General features: G+C 50.9%; 1 protein-coding gene across 2 annotated transcripts in view; it reads left to right on the top strand.

Annotated features, from left to right (window-relative positions):
- The window catches only part of FAM193A (family with sequence similarity 193 member A), a 239018-nt gene that overhangs the window by 175632 nt on the left and 46450 nt on the right, over positions 1–16936 (top strand). For both annotated transcript variants that reach the window (XM_075346817.1, XM_075346818.1), the window contains 2 exons: positions 4553–4786; positions 5045–5188. In XM_075346817.1, the coding sequence (XP_075202932.1) occupies positions 4553–4786; positions 5045–5188 (378 nt within the window). The remainder of the gene's footprint in view (positions 1–4552; positions 4787–5044; positions 5189–16936) is intronic.

The raw sequence follows: 16936 nt of genomic DNA on the forward strand, positions 1-16936 counted from the left end.
CAATCTTGAGCCAAGGCGCCTGTCGCCAGAGCCCCGCCATGAAAATCGAGACCTTGTAGTTGCCGAGACGCCATGATGTCGACGTCCGTCCTCATCCCGCGGCTACCGATTTCTGGAAGCCAAACGGGAGCAGGTCCCATTCCCCTGCGTCCACGTCCTCGCGACTGAGGAAGACTTGCTTCCTAGTGTTGTACGTCCGGAATGTGTACGCCACCGCTGTGGATAGTCCGACTGAATTCGGTTCTGATTGCATTCCAGCCACTGCAGGAAAGCTTGCAGTGCAAGATACACTGCCCAGAGCTCTAGACCACTGAGTTGAAGAGTGGACTCCTCTGAAGACGGTCTTTGACCGTCTGTGAAAGGGGGACGTTACTGTGTAGGAACATCGACTTCCTTCCCCTTAGCGAAGAATCTTCTAATGATGCGGACGCAGATGAAACTGCGTGAAAAGGCTCGCCTCTGGATGAGGCGCCTCCTTGAAGGAGAGACTGCACCCTCGTCTGTAGTGAACGCTGTTTGTCCAGCGGAATTCACTATCACTGAGAGAGTGTGAAAACTCTATGCCAAGATATGCCAGCGATTGGGTTCAACTTAGAAGAAGTCAAAGACCTCCCCGAAACTCTGGGAAGGGTCCAGCGCCATGTTCAGGTTGTGTTGGCATGCTTCTAAAAGAGAGTGCCTTGACAAGTAGATTGTCCAAGAAAGGGATCACAGAGTGACCGTAAGAGCGCGGGACTGCTCCCACTGCTGCCATGAACTTGGTGAAAAACCCGTGGGGCTGTCGCCAGCCGAAGGGTAGGGCTACAAAACGAAATATGCCCGTAGCCAACGCCGGTGCCTTGGAGCAATCGGCACGTGGAGATAAGCATCCTAATGTCTATGGATGTTAGGAAAAAACTCTTTGAGACAGTGAGGCAATGACGGAGCGGAGTGATTCCCTCCGGAACCGCCTGGTTGTCACGTGCTTGTTAAGCAGTTTAAATTCCAGAACGGGACGGAAGGAGCCGTCCTATCTTGGCACCACGACCAGGTCGAAGCAAAAGGCGTAACTGGTTCCTGAAGAGGAACAGGGATTACCACTCGTCCTGCCTGCAGAAGAGCCTCGGCTCGGTCGGAGAGGTAGTTTGAGACAAACTGACTCTCTCTCACCGGCCTTTGACCTGTGGTAGGTAAATGTCGCTAAAGCGGGGGAGTCTGCTCCCCGCGGTTGCGGAGTGAGAAGGCTGAAAATTATGAGAAAAAAACGCTTTGGTAGCGATTCCTCCGGCTGCCTTCCCCGGGCGTACTTGAGCCTGCTAGGAATCTATGCCCTTCTGGGCCTTTTGAGTCGTTTTGGACAGTTGAATGAATTCATTCAACCCTTACCAACAGACTATCACTAGATAAAGGCAACCTGGTTAAGCACTTTGTTGGAAGAAGCATCTGATCCAATCTGTTAACCACTAGGCTCTGCGTAAAAAAAAAAAAAATACGGAGATGGCCGATGCCACCGCCGTCCGGCTCGTAGAGTCTCGGACAGCCTTAACAGCATGGTTCGCCATGCGGCGATTGCGAGATTACAGACGCTGCTGAGACCGAGATGTACCGGTGACAGCGTCCCTCTGCGCAACACTATCTGAAATAGCTTGGAGTGCCTTCACGGCTGCGACTGCCGGAGCAACCGACCTGCCGATAGCTTCATAGACAGATTGCGGCCAGAACCTATCTATCTGTCAATGGCATTTTGACGTGAAGCCCCATCCACCACTACAACTATAGATCCAGCTGCAAGCCTGGAGATCGGGAGATCCACATTTGGACCTGGGCTAGCGCTTGTCCAATCAGGGAGGAGAGTGTCTCATTAATACGGTCGGAGAACGCTTATCGTGAAAAGCGTTGCGTTTCTGGACTGCATCTCTAGGATCAGAGGGCCAGACGAGTACGCAATTGCTTGCGATTTTAGAAAAGAGATCTCCCCTGCTGTGAAGCTGACTCTTTCACTGATGGAGTCGAGGGCTATTCCCAGCGAGCCTGCTTAGGCCCTCTTGAACTGACGTCCGTGTCGGAGCCTGCCCCCTGGGACGCGTGAAAACCACCCTGGAGCCTTGAGCTGCTCCTCAAATCATGGTGGCCAGGGGCATTGCAACTATATTGCCCAAGGTCTGCGTGGGCTGCCAGACTGTAAGATGTTAGCCATAGTCACAGCCAATATAACAGCGGAAAGAAACTGCAATTTCGTCCCTGTCTCTGGACAGGAAGCACAGGTGGTTCTTTTAACCACATATAGCCGAAAACCCCGGTCAAGCAATTGCCCGCACTGGGGTCCTAGACTCGTATTACATGCAGTACAAGCAACATATAAAGTCCTCATTGGCCTTTTCTTTTTCTGCTGTTGTTGTCTAGCTATCTAAGTGCATAGCCTAGGATAGCGACCGCACAGTAAATAATCATACAAGCATGAAGTACAAATAAACACTTCAGCTCATGTAGTACACGCAGCATTGAAAACTTGTGGCTTGGCACATTAGCTCTTCTGCTGCTGTTGTCTATTTATCCAGGAGCTTGAGACAAGGATAGCGACATACAGTGAATGTATAGCATTCAAGCACGAAGTACAAGTAAACACTTCAGCACCTGTAGTACCCGCAGCATTGAAAACTTGTGGCTTGGCACATTAGCTCTTCTGCTGCTATTGTCTATATATCTAGGAGTATGAGACAAGGATAGCGACATACAGTGAATGTATAGCATACAAGCCTGAAGTACAAGTAAACACTTCAGCACATGTAGTACACGCAGCATTGAAACTTGTGGCTTAGCACATTAGGCCTTCTGCTGCTATTGTCTATATATCTAGGAGTATGAGACAAGGATAGCGACATACAGTGAATGTATCGCATACAAACATGACAGTAAACACTGCCAGCACATGCAAATGCAGCAGCCTTGCAAGCTGGTGCCTTGGCACCACTGCTCTACTGCTGCTGTTGTCCAGTTAACTAGGAGCATGAGGCAAGGATAGCGACATACAGGAAATGTATAGCATACAAGCATGACAGAAAAACACTGCAGTACAAGCAAATCAAGCAGCATTGAGAGCCCGTGCCTTGGCAGCCTGCCTTACTGCTGCTATTGTCTGTTTAACTAGGTGCATTAGCCAAGAAAAACGACATATAGTGCATGTATAGCATGACAATAAACCCAATTGCAGCACCTGCAAACGAAGCGGCAATGAAAGCTTGTGCCTTGGCACTTTGCTGTTGCCAAATCTGCCAACAAACACTGCAGACTAATCATTGAACACTTGTCTAGCCATCTAGGAGAGTATGCCCAGAATAGCGACAGTACAGTGCTGCATCGCATATCCGCACACAGTTCAAAAGCCCACTTCAGTATTAGTGGGACCAGTACTGCCTATCGCCCGCCCAGCGCGAGTATGAGGTCGCTCAAAAACCTGTGCCTGGTTCCGTTCTCCCAGAGTGGAAACCATAATGGCTGCCGGCTTCTCTTCCACGTCCTGTGCAGAGGGGCGGGCCGTGGGCGAGCCCCAGCCAAGAGCGGGAACCCGGCATCTCACTGTGTTCAGTGAGAGGGGGCTGGAGAATGCAAAGCAGACTCCAGCTCCCTGCGCTGAGATCTGTACAGCGTCCCGCCCCTCCTCTGACTGGCAGGGCTGGGGGCGGGAACGAAGCGGTGCCAGGCCTCAGAAGCCGGGGACTAAAGTTACAGGCGCCCCCGCCGTAAAAGCGCGGTCGGCGCCAAGTCCCCGGCGCACTACAAGTCACATCAGCGCCGCCGCCGTATGAGCGGTCGGCGCAAGTTCCTAAACATGACCCGTCGCTCAGCCATGGCTGCAGCAACATAAGCCCATCACTAATGTCCCCGGCGCACTATAACGCCCAGCAAGCCCGGAGCGTGCTGTGCTTGCCGGAGACACCGAGTACCTGACCGATGCAGGGCCTTGTCCCTGATAGTACTCGTGCTCCACATCCATCAGGTTCTTCTGGGTCTGTGGAAGGAGCCCGGCCTCAGGGCTTGGAGGCCGACAGATCCCACTTCCACAGGGCCCTCCAAGGGGATGTGGAAGGAAAACAGCATGTGGGGCTCCGGCCTCTGTACCAGCAATAGGTACCTCAACCTTGCAACACCATCTGGTGAGAAGGGAGCATGCTGGGGACACTATATGTGTCCTCTTTTCTTCCATCCGAGATAGTCAGCAGCTACTGCTGACTATACAATGTGGAGCTATGCGTGGATGTATGACCTCCTTCGCACACAAAGCTAAAACTGAGTAAGCCCGTGATCCCACGGGGGGTGTATAGCCAGAAGGGGAGGGGCCTTACACTTTTTAGTGTAATACTTTGTGTGACCTCCGGAGGCAGTAGCTATACACCCAATTGTCTGGGTCTCCCAATAGAGCGCTGAAGAAATTATTTTAAAATGTAAAAATATTACCATATTTAATCTAAACTTGTTGCCTAAAGTGCCGCCAGATGTCAGTCCCTGAATATGTTCCCATGTGGCTCTACTCGGTGGTCTGACACCTTTTTTTTTTTTTTTTTTTCCACTTTAGCCTCCATCAGCACCGACCAGTAGGAATTACACAGAAATGAGGGAGAAACTCCGGTTACGGCTAACAAAGAGGAAAGAAGAGCAGCCCAAAAAACCAGAGCAGATCCCCGAAAGGGATACCGGTGTGGTGGATCATCGAAAGGTAGATGACCTAGTACAGTTCATCAACAGCTCTGAACCCAAACCAGTCAGCAGCTCGCGGGCAGCCAAGCGTGCGAGACACAAGCAAAGAAAGGTAAGCACATGTCTGCTACGCGAGCGCAGCGTTACGGTATGTCACTTTGCCACAGTCTTGTATATCACCTTGGGAAGAAAGCTCCCAGCTGTATTTTACTTTGTGCACCACACACTTGCACACATACAGACATTGTGTGCACGTTTTTGATGTCAGCCAGACCTGTTGTGTTTGTGCTGATGGAAACTGTCATCCATTATAAATGTACAGAATAATTGTATTTCCTCTATTATAAAGCCACATCCTCTTCCCCCATAGGAGTATGGGGCGAGCCCGGCTATGAATATTATTGTTGGCCACGTGCTTGACTCAGATGGGAGCCTGCAGAGATCGTGCACGGCCGAGGAACAGACCGAGAGGGCAGAAGCCGAACTGGAACGAGAACGATTGGAAAAGCAGCAGGTTAGTAACTTGGCCATCAGTGCCTTAGGAGGATCTTTAGGTGCAAGTACCAAATAATGTAACAATTTACATTATGATTAGTGGGGGTCCGACCCCTGCCTGTCCTGAAAATGATATTTGGCGACCCTTCGGAGTTTCCTTGCACTGCTTTGTTGTAAATCCCTGCCCATTGGATGGCTTGGAACAACATCATGAAAGAGCTGCACCACACTTAGGCCCTGTGCGCACTAGACGGAATTTACCGCAGATTTGCTGCATGTTTCGCTGCAGAAAATGTTCATAACATCTCTGCAAATCCTAAGGGAAAAAAAATTCTGTGCGCACTAGGTGGATTTGACAGCTGCATGTTTTGCATGGAATCCCGCAGCAAAAACATTTTCATGTCACTTCTTTTCCGCAGGTAGCTGCGGGATTTCACTCCATTGATTGTAATGTAATAACACAGGCAGCAAATTCTGTGCGTTTTCCTGCGTTATTCCCTGCGGTATTTCGCGTTTTTTGGGACATAATGTTCAGCACTGCCTTCGTTTTGCAGTGAAATGATGTCATTATGACAAGAAGAGGAAGCGGAGCAGAGTGAACACACACTGATGACACACACACACAGATGTATAGAATGCACATAGAAATCAAACGTACACAATTAAAATAAAAAACAAAACGTGAGCTCCACCGTATTTTTACTGTCCAGCCGAGGTAAGCTTACAGCGGCGGCCCGGTATTCTCAGGCTGGGGAGGGCCAGGGTTAATGCCCCCCCCCCCCCCCCTTTTCCTCTTGCAGCCGAGCATATCAGCCTGCAGCTGCCCCGGGAATGTCGCATCGATTATGCGGCAGTCCCGGAGTGTCCCCGGCTCTTCCAGATTGCCGTGATGCAGTGGCAATTAAGGTAGTAACAAGTTAATGGTAGCGGATCGCTGCCACTAAGTCCAGGCTTAATCATGGCAGCGTCTACATGATTAACCCGTAAGTAAAGTGAATAAACACACACACCGAAAAATCTTTTATTTTAAATAAAATAGCAAAAAAGCACCTCTTTCACCCCTTTATTAACCCCTCCCAACACACCGCTCCGGCGAAATCCACCGAGGTCCCACGACGCTTGCAGACTGCTGCAGCCGCGTCTGACACACTGTACTGAATGCAGCCTCGTAACGAGCCTGCAGAGGTAACTACAGGTCATTTCTAGGATAATAAATAAATTCACTGCACTCATAGATTGTGATGCAAAAAAGTTTCCAAATTTATTGAGGTGGCTGTGAAGTCATTCCGACGTTTCGACCCCGCCTGGGTCTTAGTCAAGAGTCGCTTCAAGATGGGTGCCTGGGATATGGAAATTTGAGTGGGTTAATAGCGTTTGGTAGAGAATACCTTGAGGATAAAGGTCCTGGGTTTAGCCAGCGCAACAGCGCTGTGGCTGGTGATATGGTGTATCAGGTATATGTAGAGGATACACCCATCTTGAAGCGACTCTTGACTAAGACCCAGGCGGGGTCGAAACGTTGGAATGACTTCACAGTCGCCTCAATAAATTTGAAAAATTTTTTGCATCACAATCTGAGTGCAGTGAATTTATTTATTATCTTGGATTGGACCCATTTTTCACTTGCACCACCATCCACTAGTCAGAGTGCAGACCAATTTTTTTTGATCTATACAGGTCATTTCTCAGTCGGTAATGTGAACACACTACCGCTTGGGAGAACTGCAGTGTCCTTACAGGGACTCTATTGATTGATCTGTCCTCTATCTATTGAATATCTATCCCTCTATCTATCTATCTATCTATTGAATATCTATCCCTCTATCTATCCCTCTATCCATTATCTATCTATCCCTCTATATATTTATCTATCCATTATCTATCCCTCTATCTAGATATCTATCTATTATTATTATTATTTATTATTATAGCGCCATTTATTCCATGGCGCTTTACAAGTGAAAGGGTATACGTACAACAATCATTAACAGTACAAGACAGACTGGTATAGGAGGAGAGAGGACCCTGCCCGCAAGGGCTCAGTCTACAGGGAATGGGTGATGGTACAATAGGTGAGGACAGAGCTGGTTGCTCAGTGGTCTACTGGACTGATGGCTGTTGTAGGCTTGGTGGAAGAGGTGGGTCTTGAGGTTCCTCTTGAAGCTTTCCACGGTAGGTGAGAGTCTGATGTGCTGAGCTAGAGCATTCCAGAGTATGGGGGAGGCACGGGAGAAATCTTCTACGCGATTGTGGGAAGAGGAGATAAGAGAGGAGCAGAGAAGGAGATCTTGTGAGGATCTGAGGTTGCGTGCAGGTAGGTACCGGGAGACTAGGTCACAGATGTAGGGGGGAGACAGGTTGTGCATGGCTTTGTATGTCATTGTTAATGTTTTGAACCGAAGTCGTTGGGCGATGGGAAGCCAGTGAAGGGATTGGTAGAGTGGCGAGGCTGGGGAGTAGCGAGGGGAGAGGTGGATTAGGCGAGCCACAGAGTTTAGGATAGATTGGAGGGGTGCAGGAGTGTTGGAAGGGAGGCCAGAGAGCAGGAGGTTTCAGTAGTCGAGGCGGGAGATGATGAGGGCATGCACTAATGTTTTTGCTGATTCTTGGTTAAGTAAAGCACGGATCCGGGAGATATTTTTGAGTTGTAGTCGGCATGAGGTGAAGAGGGCTTGGATGTGTGGCTTGAAGGATAGAGTAGAGTCAAGGGTTACTCCAAGGCAACGAGCTTGTGAGACTGGGGAGAGTGAGCAACCATCAAGTTTGATGGAAAGGCTTGTTGGAGGAGATGAGTGAGGAGGAGGAAAGGCAATGAACTCTGTTTTGTCCATGTTAAGTTTTAGGAATCGCGCAGAGAAGAAGGATGAAATAGCAGACAGACATTGTGGGATTCTGGTTAGTAGAGAGGTAATGTCAGGTCCAGAGAGGTAGATTTGTGTGTCATCGGCATAGAGATGATACTGGAAGCCGTGGGACTCTGAGCTGTCCCAGGCCGAAGGTGTAGATGGAGAACAGCAGGGGTCCAAGAACTGAGCCTTGGGGGACACCGACAGATAGGGGGCGAGATGAGGAAGTGGTGTGAGAATGGGAGACGCTGAAAGTTCGGTCGGTTAGGTATGAAAAAATCCAAGATAGGGCCAAGTCTGTGATGCCCAGAGATGAGAGAATCTGTAGTAGGAGGGAATGGTCTACTGTGTCGAAGGCAGAGGACAGGTCTAGTAGGAGGAGGATAGAGTAGTGTCGCTTGGCTTTGGCGGTTAGTAGGTCATTAGTGACTTTAGTTAGGGCAGTTTCGGTAGAATGATGCGGTCGGAAGCCAGATTGTAGCTGGTCAAAGAGGGAGCAGGAGGAGAGGTATGAGGACAATTCAAGATGGACATGCTGTTCTAGTAGTTTTGAGGCATAGGGGAGAAGTGATATGGGGCGATAGTTTGACACAGAGGATGGGTCAAGGGAGGGCTTTTTGAGGATGGGTGTAATAGAGGCATGTTTAAAGCATGAAAGGAATACACCAGTTGTTAGTGATAGGTTGAAGAGATGGGTTAAGGCTGGGATGAGGACTGCGGTGATGTTGGGGATGAGGTGGGATGGGAGCGGGTCAAGTGCACAGGTGGTTAGATGTGATCTTGAGAGTAGAATGGAAAGATTGTTTTCTGTCATGGCGGAGAAGCTGGATTTGGAGGAAGAGGGATGATTAGCTATGATGAGGGGCTGTGGTGAATGTGGGCCAAAGCTTGCTCTGATGTTGTCAATCTTCTGCTTGAAGAAAGAGGCAAAGTCTTCAGCGGAGAGGAGAGGGAGGTGGTGCTGGAGGACGGAGGAGAGAATTGAAAGTGTTGAATAGCTGTTTAGGGTTGTGAGAGAGAGAAGATATGAGGGATGAGAAGTAGGTTTGTTTTGCAGCAGTGAGTGTGGACTTGAAAGTGGTGAGGGACTCTTTATATGCAATGAAGTGCTCAGTGGAATGAGACCTCTTCCATCTGCGCTCGGCAATTCTGGAAGCCCGTCTTAGTTCTTTAGTCTGCCTCGTGTGCCAGGGTTGCCTGTTGATTGTGCGGTTTTGGTGTGTGTGAGGGGGGCAGCTGATTCGAGAGCTGCAGAGATTGTAGTGTTGTATTAAGTTGCAGCAGCATCTGCATCATGTAGAAATGCAATGTCTGTGAGGGGGAGAAGGGACTGAGAAAGTGCGTGCAAATCAAGGTGTTTGATATTTCTGCGAGGGTGTGAAAGTTTGTGGAGGGTGGGTTGTGTACTTGGAGAAGAGAGGGAAGAGAATGTGAGTAGGTTGTGGTCAGACAAAGGGAGGGGCAAGTTAAAGAGGTTAGATAGGGAACAGAGGCGAGTGAAGATGAGGTCCAGCGTGTGGCCATCTTTGTGAGTAGCTGCAGAAGACCATTGGGTGAGGCCGAAGGAGTGGGAAGTGTCAATGGGGATATTGAAATCACCCATAATGATGATGGGGATGTTGGTGGAAAGGAAGTGTAGTAGCCAGGTGGTGAAATTATCAAAAAAGGCAGTGGCTGGCCCTGGAGGGCGGTAAATGACAGCCAGCTGAAGGTTGGAGGGGGCGTAGATGCGTACGGAGTGCACCTCAAAAGATGGGAGCGTAACAGAGGGTGGTAGTGGAATTGGTGTAAAGGAGCATTGGTCGGACAGGAGCAAACCAACTCCTCCACCATGCTTGTTACTGGGGCGGGTGGTGTGAGAGAGTTGGAGACCACCATAAGAAAGTGCAGCAGGAGAGGCAGTGTCAGAGGGGGTGAGCCAGGAGAGGCAGTGTCAGAGGGGGTGAGCCGGGAGAGACGGTGTCAGAGGGGGTGAGCCAGGAGAGGCGGTGTCAGAGGGGGTGAGCCAGGAGAGGCGGTGTCAGAGGGGGTGAGGCAGGAGAGGCGGTGTCAGAGGGGGTGAGGCAGGAGAGGCGGTGTCAGAGGGGGTGAGGCAGGAGAGGCGGTGTCAGAGGGGGTGAGGCAGGAGAGGCAGTGTCAGAGGGGGTGAGCCGGGAGAGGCAGTGTCAGAGGGGGTGAGCCAGGTTTCTGTGATGGCGAGGAAGGAGAGTTTATTAGTGATGAAAAGATCATGAATGTAGGATAGCTTGTTGCAGACTGAGCAAGCATTCCATAGAGCTCCTGTTAGTGGGACTGGGGGAGCGGGGGTCTGGTGAATGTGTATGAGGTTTGAGAGGGTGCGGAAATTTGTGATAGGTTGTGGATGTGGGTTTGAAGTGACAATAGGGATGTGGTGAGGAGGACCTGGATTAGGAAAGATATCTCCAGCACTGAGGAGAAGCAGTGAGAGTGTGAGTAGGTGGGAGCAGGAGAGGCCGTGAGATGGTCGTGAGTGTCTGGAGACACTGGGTGTAATATTGAGGAAAATGTCTGAGGGGAAGGTGAGATGGGTGGGGAGGATGGAGGGAGAGATGAATAGTTCATTACTGGCTTTAGGGATCAGAGGGGGCTGTAGAAAGTGAAGTATTATAGAGGTGAAAGTGAATAGAAACACAAACATTGTATACAGTGACTATGTATCTAGTTACCTTCCGAATTGTCTCTCCAGTAAAGGAAACAAACTCTAGCACAGCGCCACCTATTGGAAGTAGCGATCCTAAAAGTCACAAGTGGATTTTCAACAATCCCTTGCAATATGACTCAGGATATATAAGCCAGATCAGAATCCCAATTTGCAGACACGGTGTTTCGGGGTGCTTGCCCCTCGTCAGTGCAAAGTATGGGGGTGTCTGATCTGGCTCATGAGAAAGCTATGTGGGGACCACGGGGGAACACTATTCTCCTTAAGGAGACTTTGCAAGCCAGTCTGGCTGCCAGGTAAGGACTGGCTTGCAAAGTCTCCTTAAGGAGAATAGTGTTCCCCCGTAGTTACCTTCCGGTCACTTCCGGCTTAATTCTGGCGTAATTCAATGCATCATACTTATATGGTGCATACTTGTATTGTTGCAGAGAAAGTCTGGTGCAGACTTTTAGTTGGCCCAGTATATACAGATACAAGTGCAATCAGCTGTGAAGGGGTGGGGTGCAACAAAACCCCTTGATCACTCAATCAGATTGCCAGATGCAGCTTCACATAGGCTAAATAAACAAAGGTCATAAAAGTAAGGTGGGGAACAGGGGGTGAGAGATCACAGTGAGATGCTGGAGCATGCCAGGGAGATATTGAAGCAAAGAGGGAAAAGGTCAGATATATTGGAAAAGTTGGATGGATGAATTGACATGCCAGGTATTAAAACACACAGCAGACAGAAGGGGGGAGCAGATCAGTTGATGGGAAAGTTATCCATCTATCCCTCTATCTATATATCTATCTAGCTATCTATCTAGCTATCAATCTAGCTATCAATCTAGCTATCTATCTAGCTATCTATCTAGCTATCTATCTAGCTATCTATCTAGCTATCTATCTAGCTATCTATCTAGCTATCTATCTAGCTATCTATCTATCTAGCTATCTATCTAGCTATCTATCTAGCTATCTATCTAGCTATCTAGCTATCTATCTAGCTATCTATCTAGCTATCTAGCTATCTATCTAGCTATCTATCTAGCTATCTATCTAGCTATCTATCTAGCTATCTATCTAGCTATCTATCTAGCTATCTATCTAGCTATCTATCTAGCTATCTATCTAGCTATCTATCTAGCTATCTATCTAGCTATCTATCTAGCTATCTATCTAGCTATCTATCTAGCTATCTATCTAGCTATCTATCTAGCTATCTATCTAGCTATCTATCTAGCTATCCATTATCCATCTATGCCTTTATCTATATATCTATTTATCTATATCAGAAGGAAATGACCTTTTCTTTGTCGCTCCATTGGGAGACCCAGACAATTGGGTGTATAGCATCTGCCTCTGGAGGCCACACAAAGTATTACACTTTAAAAAGTGTAACCCCTCCCCTCTGCTATACACCCTCCCGTGCATCACGGGCTCACCAGTTTTTATGCTTTGTGTTGAAGGAGGCACACATGCACACAATGCTCCACATTTTAGTCAGCAGCAGCTGCTGATTATATCGGATGGAAGAAAAGAGGGCCCCTAACAGGGCCCCCGGCATGCTCCCTTCTCACCCCACTGAGTCGGCGGTGCTGTTAAGGTTGAGGTACCCATTGCGGGTACACAGGCAGGAGCCACATGCCGTTTTCCTTCCCCATCCCTTAGGGGCTCTGGGGAAGTGGGATCCTAACCGGTCATCCAGCCACTGGGACCGGGCTCCCTCCGCAGCCCCTGGGGGAATCTGCCGGACAGGAGACGGAGTATCGTCAGGGACATGGCCCTGCATCTACAGGTACTCTGTGTCCCCGTTGGGACGGTGCATGAAGCACCTTGGCCTCAGACGCAGCTGCGACTGCAGTGTGGATTTTTTGTCTGGGACTACCGCGCCGGCCGCGGTTTTTACTTTAGTCCCCGGCTTTTGCGGCCTAGTGTGTTAAACTCCCGCCCCTGAGCCTGCCAGTCAGGGAGAAAGGCGGGACGGTCGGTATGATGCAGACAGTGAGGGCTGGAGCACACTTCGCTGTCCTCCGCCCCCCTCACTGATCACTATGGGCCACCAGGTTCCCGCACTTTTGCGGTTCCGCCCACGGCTCTCTCCTCCCCTCGGAACGCCGGCAGCCATTGTTATAATTCTGCCGGTGGAGGATCTCAGAATCTGCTCCACTGCTCTGGGAGAGGGGGATCCTAACCGGTCGCCATGCCTGGGACCGGGCTCCATCCGCAGCCCCTGGGGGATTCTGACGGACAGGAGACTGGACATCATCAGGGACAGAGCCCTGCATCATAAGGTACTCTGTGTCCCCTGAGGGACGGTGCATGCAGCATCTGTGTTACAAATGCCGCAGCGGTTGCTGAGTGGTTTGTGAGACTGGGACTACCGCGCCGACCGCGCTGTTTGCCGGCCGCGTTTTTAAATTTAGTCCCCGGCTCTTGCGGCCTAGTACCATATACTCCCGTTCTCGGGCCTGCCAGTCAGGGGTAACGACGGGACGGCCGACTGGACGTCGGCAGGGAGGGCTGGAGCATACGTTGGTATCCTCCTTCCCCCTCACTGAGCACTGTGGGGCACCAGTTTTCAGGTGCTGACCCCTCTTGGTGCCGCAGTGTATATATATATGTTTATTTATATGGTATATGATCTCACTGTTCGGCAGCATTATTTGCTTTTGGCTGTATACTCTCACTGATTACTCTGCGGACGACATGCTATTGTCTGCTCTTAAAGAGTAAGGGTGCCAAGGCACTGGCTTATTTTACAACCTGTACCTCTTGTGCGGCTATATTACAGGCAGGTTCCACATACCCTCATTGTGTACAATGCTTGGCCCCGAGGGCACTCACTCAGCCGGAGCCTCCGGCACTGGTGGGACCCTCGGCCAGGTGGTACCGCCGGTTTCCACTGCACAGATGACAGGGACAGAGTTTGCATGTTGGAATCAGCAAATCTCTGAGTAGCCTTCACATTCCAGGACTCAGTCTATAGACAGAGGGTCTGCTAAGATACTGGAAGCCTTGCAGTCCAGACCGATAACACAGGGCCAGGGAGCTGTGAGTTCATCGCTCCCGGATCCCTCTGGGTCGGTACAACAAGGGGCTCCTGGGGTAACACCCAGATCCCACGGTGAGAACTCCGTCACGGACCGGGGCCTCTGATAGGCTAAGCGGGCCCGCTGGGAACCTTCCCCGACTTCATCAGGAGTGCGTGTTTCGATCACTCTAACTCCAGAGGGGCCGTCCAGAAGCACAGAACTTTACGGACAAGCGCTTACTAAGCGCCTTATTGACACACATTACCCCTTTCCCCCCTGACGACGTTAAGGGTTGGGCTCAGTGTCACAGGGTGGATCCTCCAGTCTCTAGGCTGGCGGCTAGATCCGTAGTATTAGTGGCAGATGTCCATCTCTCACGAATGCCACTGACAGGCAAATAAAGCTTATGATGAAATCCATCTATGAAGCCATAGTCGCATCTTTTGCTCCAGCCTTCGCAGCCGTGAGGGCACTCCAAGCTATCTCAGCTTCTCTGGCTGAGATTATTGCGGTTGCACATACCTCTATCCCGCAGGTTGTGTCCTTCACTTCTCAGGCGTAGGTTTTTTCGTTCTACGCCATGAACGCCGTTCCTGGACTCTGCGAGCCGTACAGCGGTAGCATCCACCAATTCGGTGGCAGTCTGCAGGGCCATGTGGCTACGTGAATGGAAGGCAGGCTCTGCTTCCAAGAAGTTCTTAACCGGTTTGCCATTTTCTGGCGACCGTTTGGCGAACAATTGGATGAAGTTACTAGACAGTCCAAGGGAAAGGTCTCGTCCTTGCCCCAGTCCAAAGGTTTCGGTCATTTCGGTCCTCAGCAAAGTTCCGTTCCTCCACGTCCAACAGGTCAGAGGAGGGCTAGAGGAACTCTTCTGCATGGCGGTCTAAGTCACAAGGCGGCTTCCTCATGACTTCGGCCTCACCAAGACCGCGTCCTCGGTCGGTGGCAGGCTCTCCCGCTTTTGCGACGCCTGGTGGCCACATGTCCAAGACCGATGGGTGAGAGACATTCTGTCTCACGGTTACAGGATAGAGCTCTGCTCTCGTCCTCCGACTCGTTTCTTCAAAACATCTCCGCCCCCTGAGCGAGCCGATGCACTTTCAGGCGGTGAACACTCTGAAGCCTCGATGTCACAAGGAGACTTCCGAGCATCAATTGACATCAAGGATGCTTATCTCCATGTGCCGATCGCACCCGAGCTTCAACGCTTTCTGCGTTTCGCCATCAGGGACGAACACCTTCAGTTCGTGGCACTGCCATTCGGCCTGGCGACAGCCCCACGGGTCTTCACCAAGGTCATGGCAGCAGTGGTGGCGGTCCTACACTCTCAGGGCCGCTCGGTGATCCCTTACCTAGACTATCTTCTAGTCAAGACACCCTCCTGGGTGGCATGTCAACACAACCTGACCATTGCTCTGGAGACTCTCCAGGGGTTCGGGTGGATCATCAAATTTCCAAGGTCAAAACTGACACCGACCCAATCACTGACTTGCCTCGGGATGGAGTTTCATACTCTCTCAGCGATAGTGAAGCTTCCGCTGCATAGTCAGCGTTCACTACAGACAGGGGTGCAATCTCTCCTTCGGGCCCAGTCACCCCTTGAGGCGCCTCATGCACTTTCTAAGGAAGATGGTGGCAGCAAGGGAGGCAGTTCCCTTGCGCAGTTTCGTCTGCGTCCGATTCTATCGGACACCGCAAATGGGACAGGAGGTCGACGTCCCTAGACAAGAACGTCTCTCTTTCCCTTGCAGCAAAACATCTCTTCAGTGGTGACTTTTTTCCACTTCCTGGGCGAAGGAAAAATCCTTCCGGCCCCCAGCCGGGGCTGTGGTCACGACGGACGCGAGTCTGTCAGGGTGGGTAGCGGTCTTCCTCCACCACTCGGCTCAGGGAACCTGGACTCCGACAGAGTCCTCCCTTCAGATCAATGTTCTGGAGATAAGGGCAGTGGATCTAGCCCTAAAGGTGTTCCAGCGGTGGCTGGAGGGCAGGCAGATCCGAATTCAGTCGGACAACGCCACGGCGGTTGCGTACATCAACCACCAGGGCGGCACACGCAGTCGTCAAGCCTTCCGAGCAGTTCGGCGGATTCGGCTGTGGGCGGAAGTCACAGCCTCCACCATCTCCGCAGTTCACATCCCGGGCGTAGAAAACTGGGAAGCAGATTTTCTCAGTCGCCAGGGCATGGACGCAGGGGAATGGTCTCTTCACCCGGACGGGTTTCTAGAGATCTGTTGCCGCTGGGGAACGCCGGACGTCGATCTAATGGTGGCTCGGCACAACAACAAAGTCCCGGCATTCATGGCTCGGTCCAAGGATCACAGAGCTCTGGCGGCAGACGCGCTAGTTCACAACTGGTCGCAGTTTCGACTGCCTTATGTATTTCCTCCTCTGGCACTACTGCCCAGAGTGTTACGCAAGATCAGGTCAGACTGTCGCCGCGCCATCCTCGTTGCTCCAGACTGGCCGAGGTGATCGTGGTACCCGGATCTGTGGCACCTCACGGTGGGTCAACCGTGGACACTCCCAGACCGACCAGACTTGCTGCCTCAAGGGCCATATTTCCTTCTGAATTCTGCGGCCCTAAACCTGACTGTGGCCATTGAGTCCTGGCTCCTAGCGTCATCAGGGATATCTCCAGATGTCATTGCCACCATGAGACAGGCCAGGAAACCAACGTCCGCCAAGATCTATCACAGGACTTGGAGGATCTTCTTATCCTGGTGCTCTGATCAGGGTTTTACTCCCTGGCCGTTTGCCTTGCCCACTTTTCTTTCTTTCCTTCAATCCGGAATGGACAAGGGCTTGTCTCTCGGCTCTCTCAAGGGACAAGTATCGGCGCTTTCCGGTCCCACCTTACAAGCGTCCGTTAACACCCTCGGATCTTAACAGGGTGCTGACGACTCTTCAGAAGCCACTTTTCGAGCCGATGAGGGATCTCTCTATCTCGCCTTTCGCAAAGGGTGGCCTTCCTAGTGGCAGTCACATCACTCAGAAGAGTGTCTCAGCTAGCAGCGCTGTCATGCAAAGCCCTTTTCCTGGTGTTTCACCAGGATAGGGTGGTTCTACGTCCGGTCCCGGACTTTCTCCCTAAGGTATCCCCGTTTCATCTCAATCAGGATATCGTCTTACCCTCTTTGGGTCCGCATCCAGTTCACCAATGTGAAAAGGATTTGCATATATTAGATCTGGTGAGAGCACTCCGGCTCTACATTTCTCGCACG

Source organism: Anomaloglossus baeobatrachus, chromosome 1, assembly GCF_048569485.1.
Source record: "Anomaloglossus baeobatrachus isolate aAnoBae1 chromosome 1, aAnoBae1.hap1, whole genome shotgun sequence".
In the NCBI taxonomy this organism is placed as follows: Eukaryota; Metazoa; Chordata; class Amphibia; order Anura; family Aromobatidae; genus Anomaloglossus; species Anomaloglossus baeobatrachus.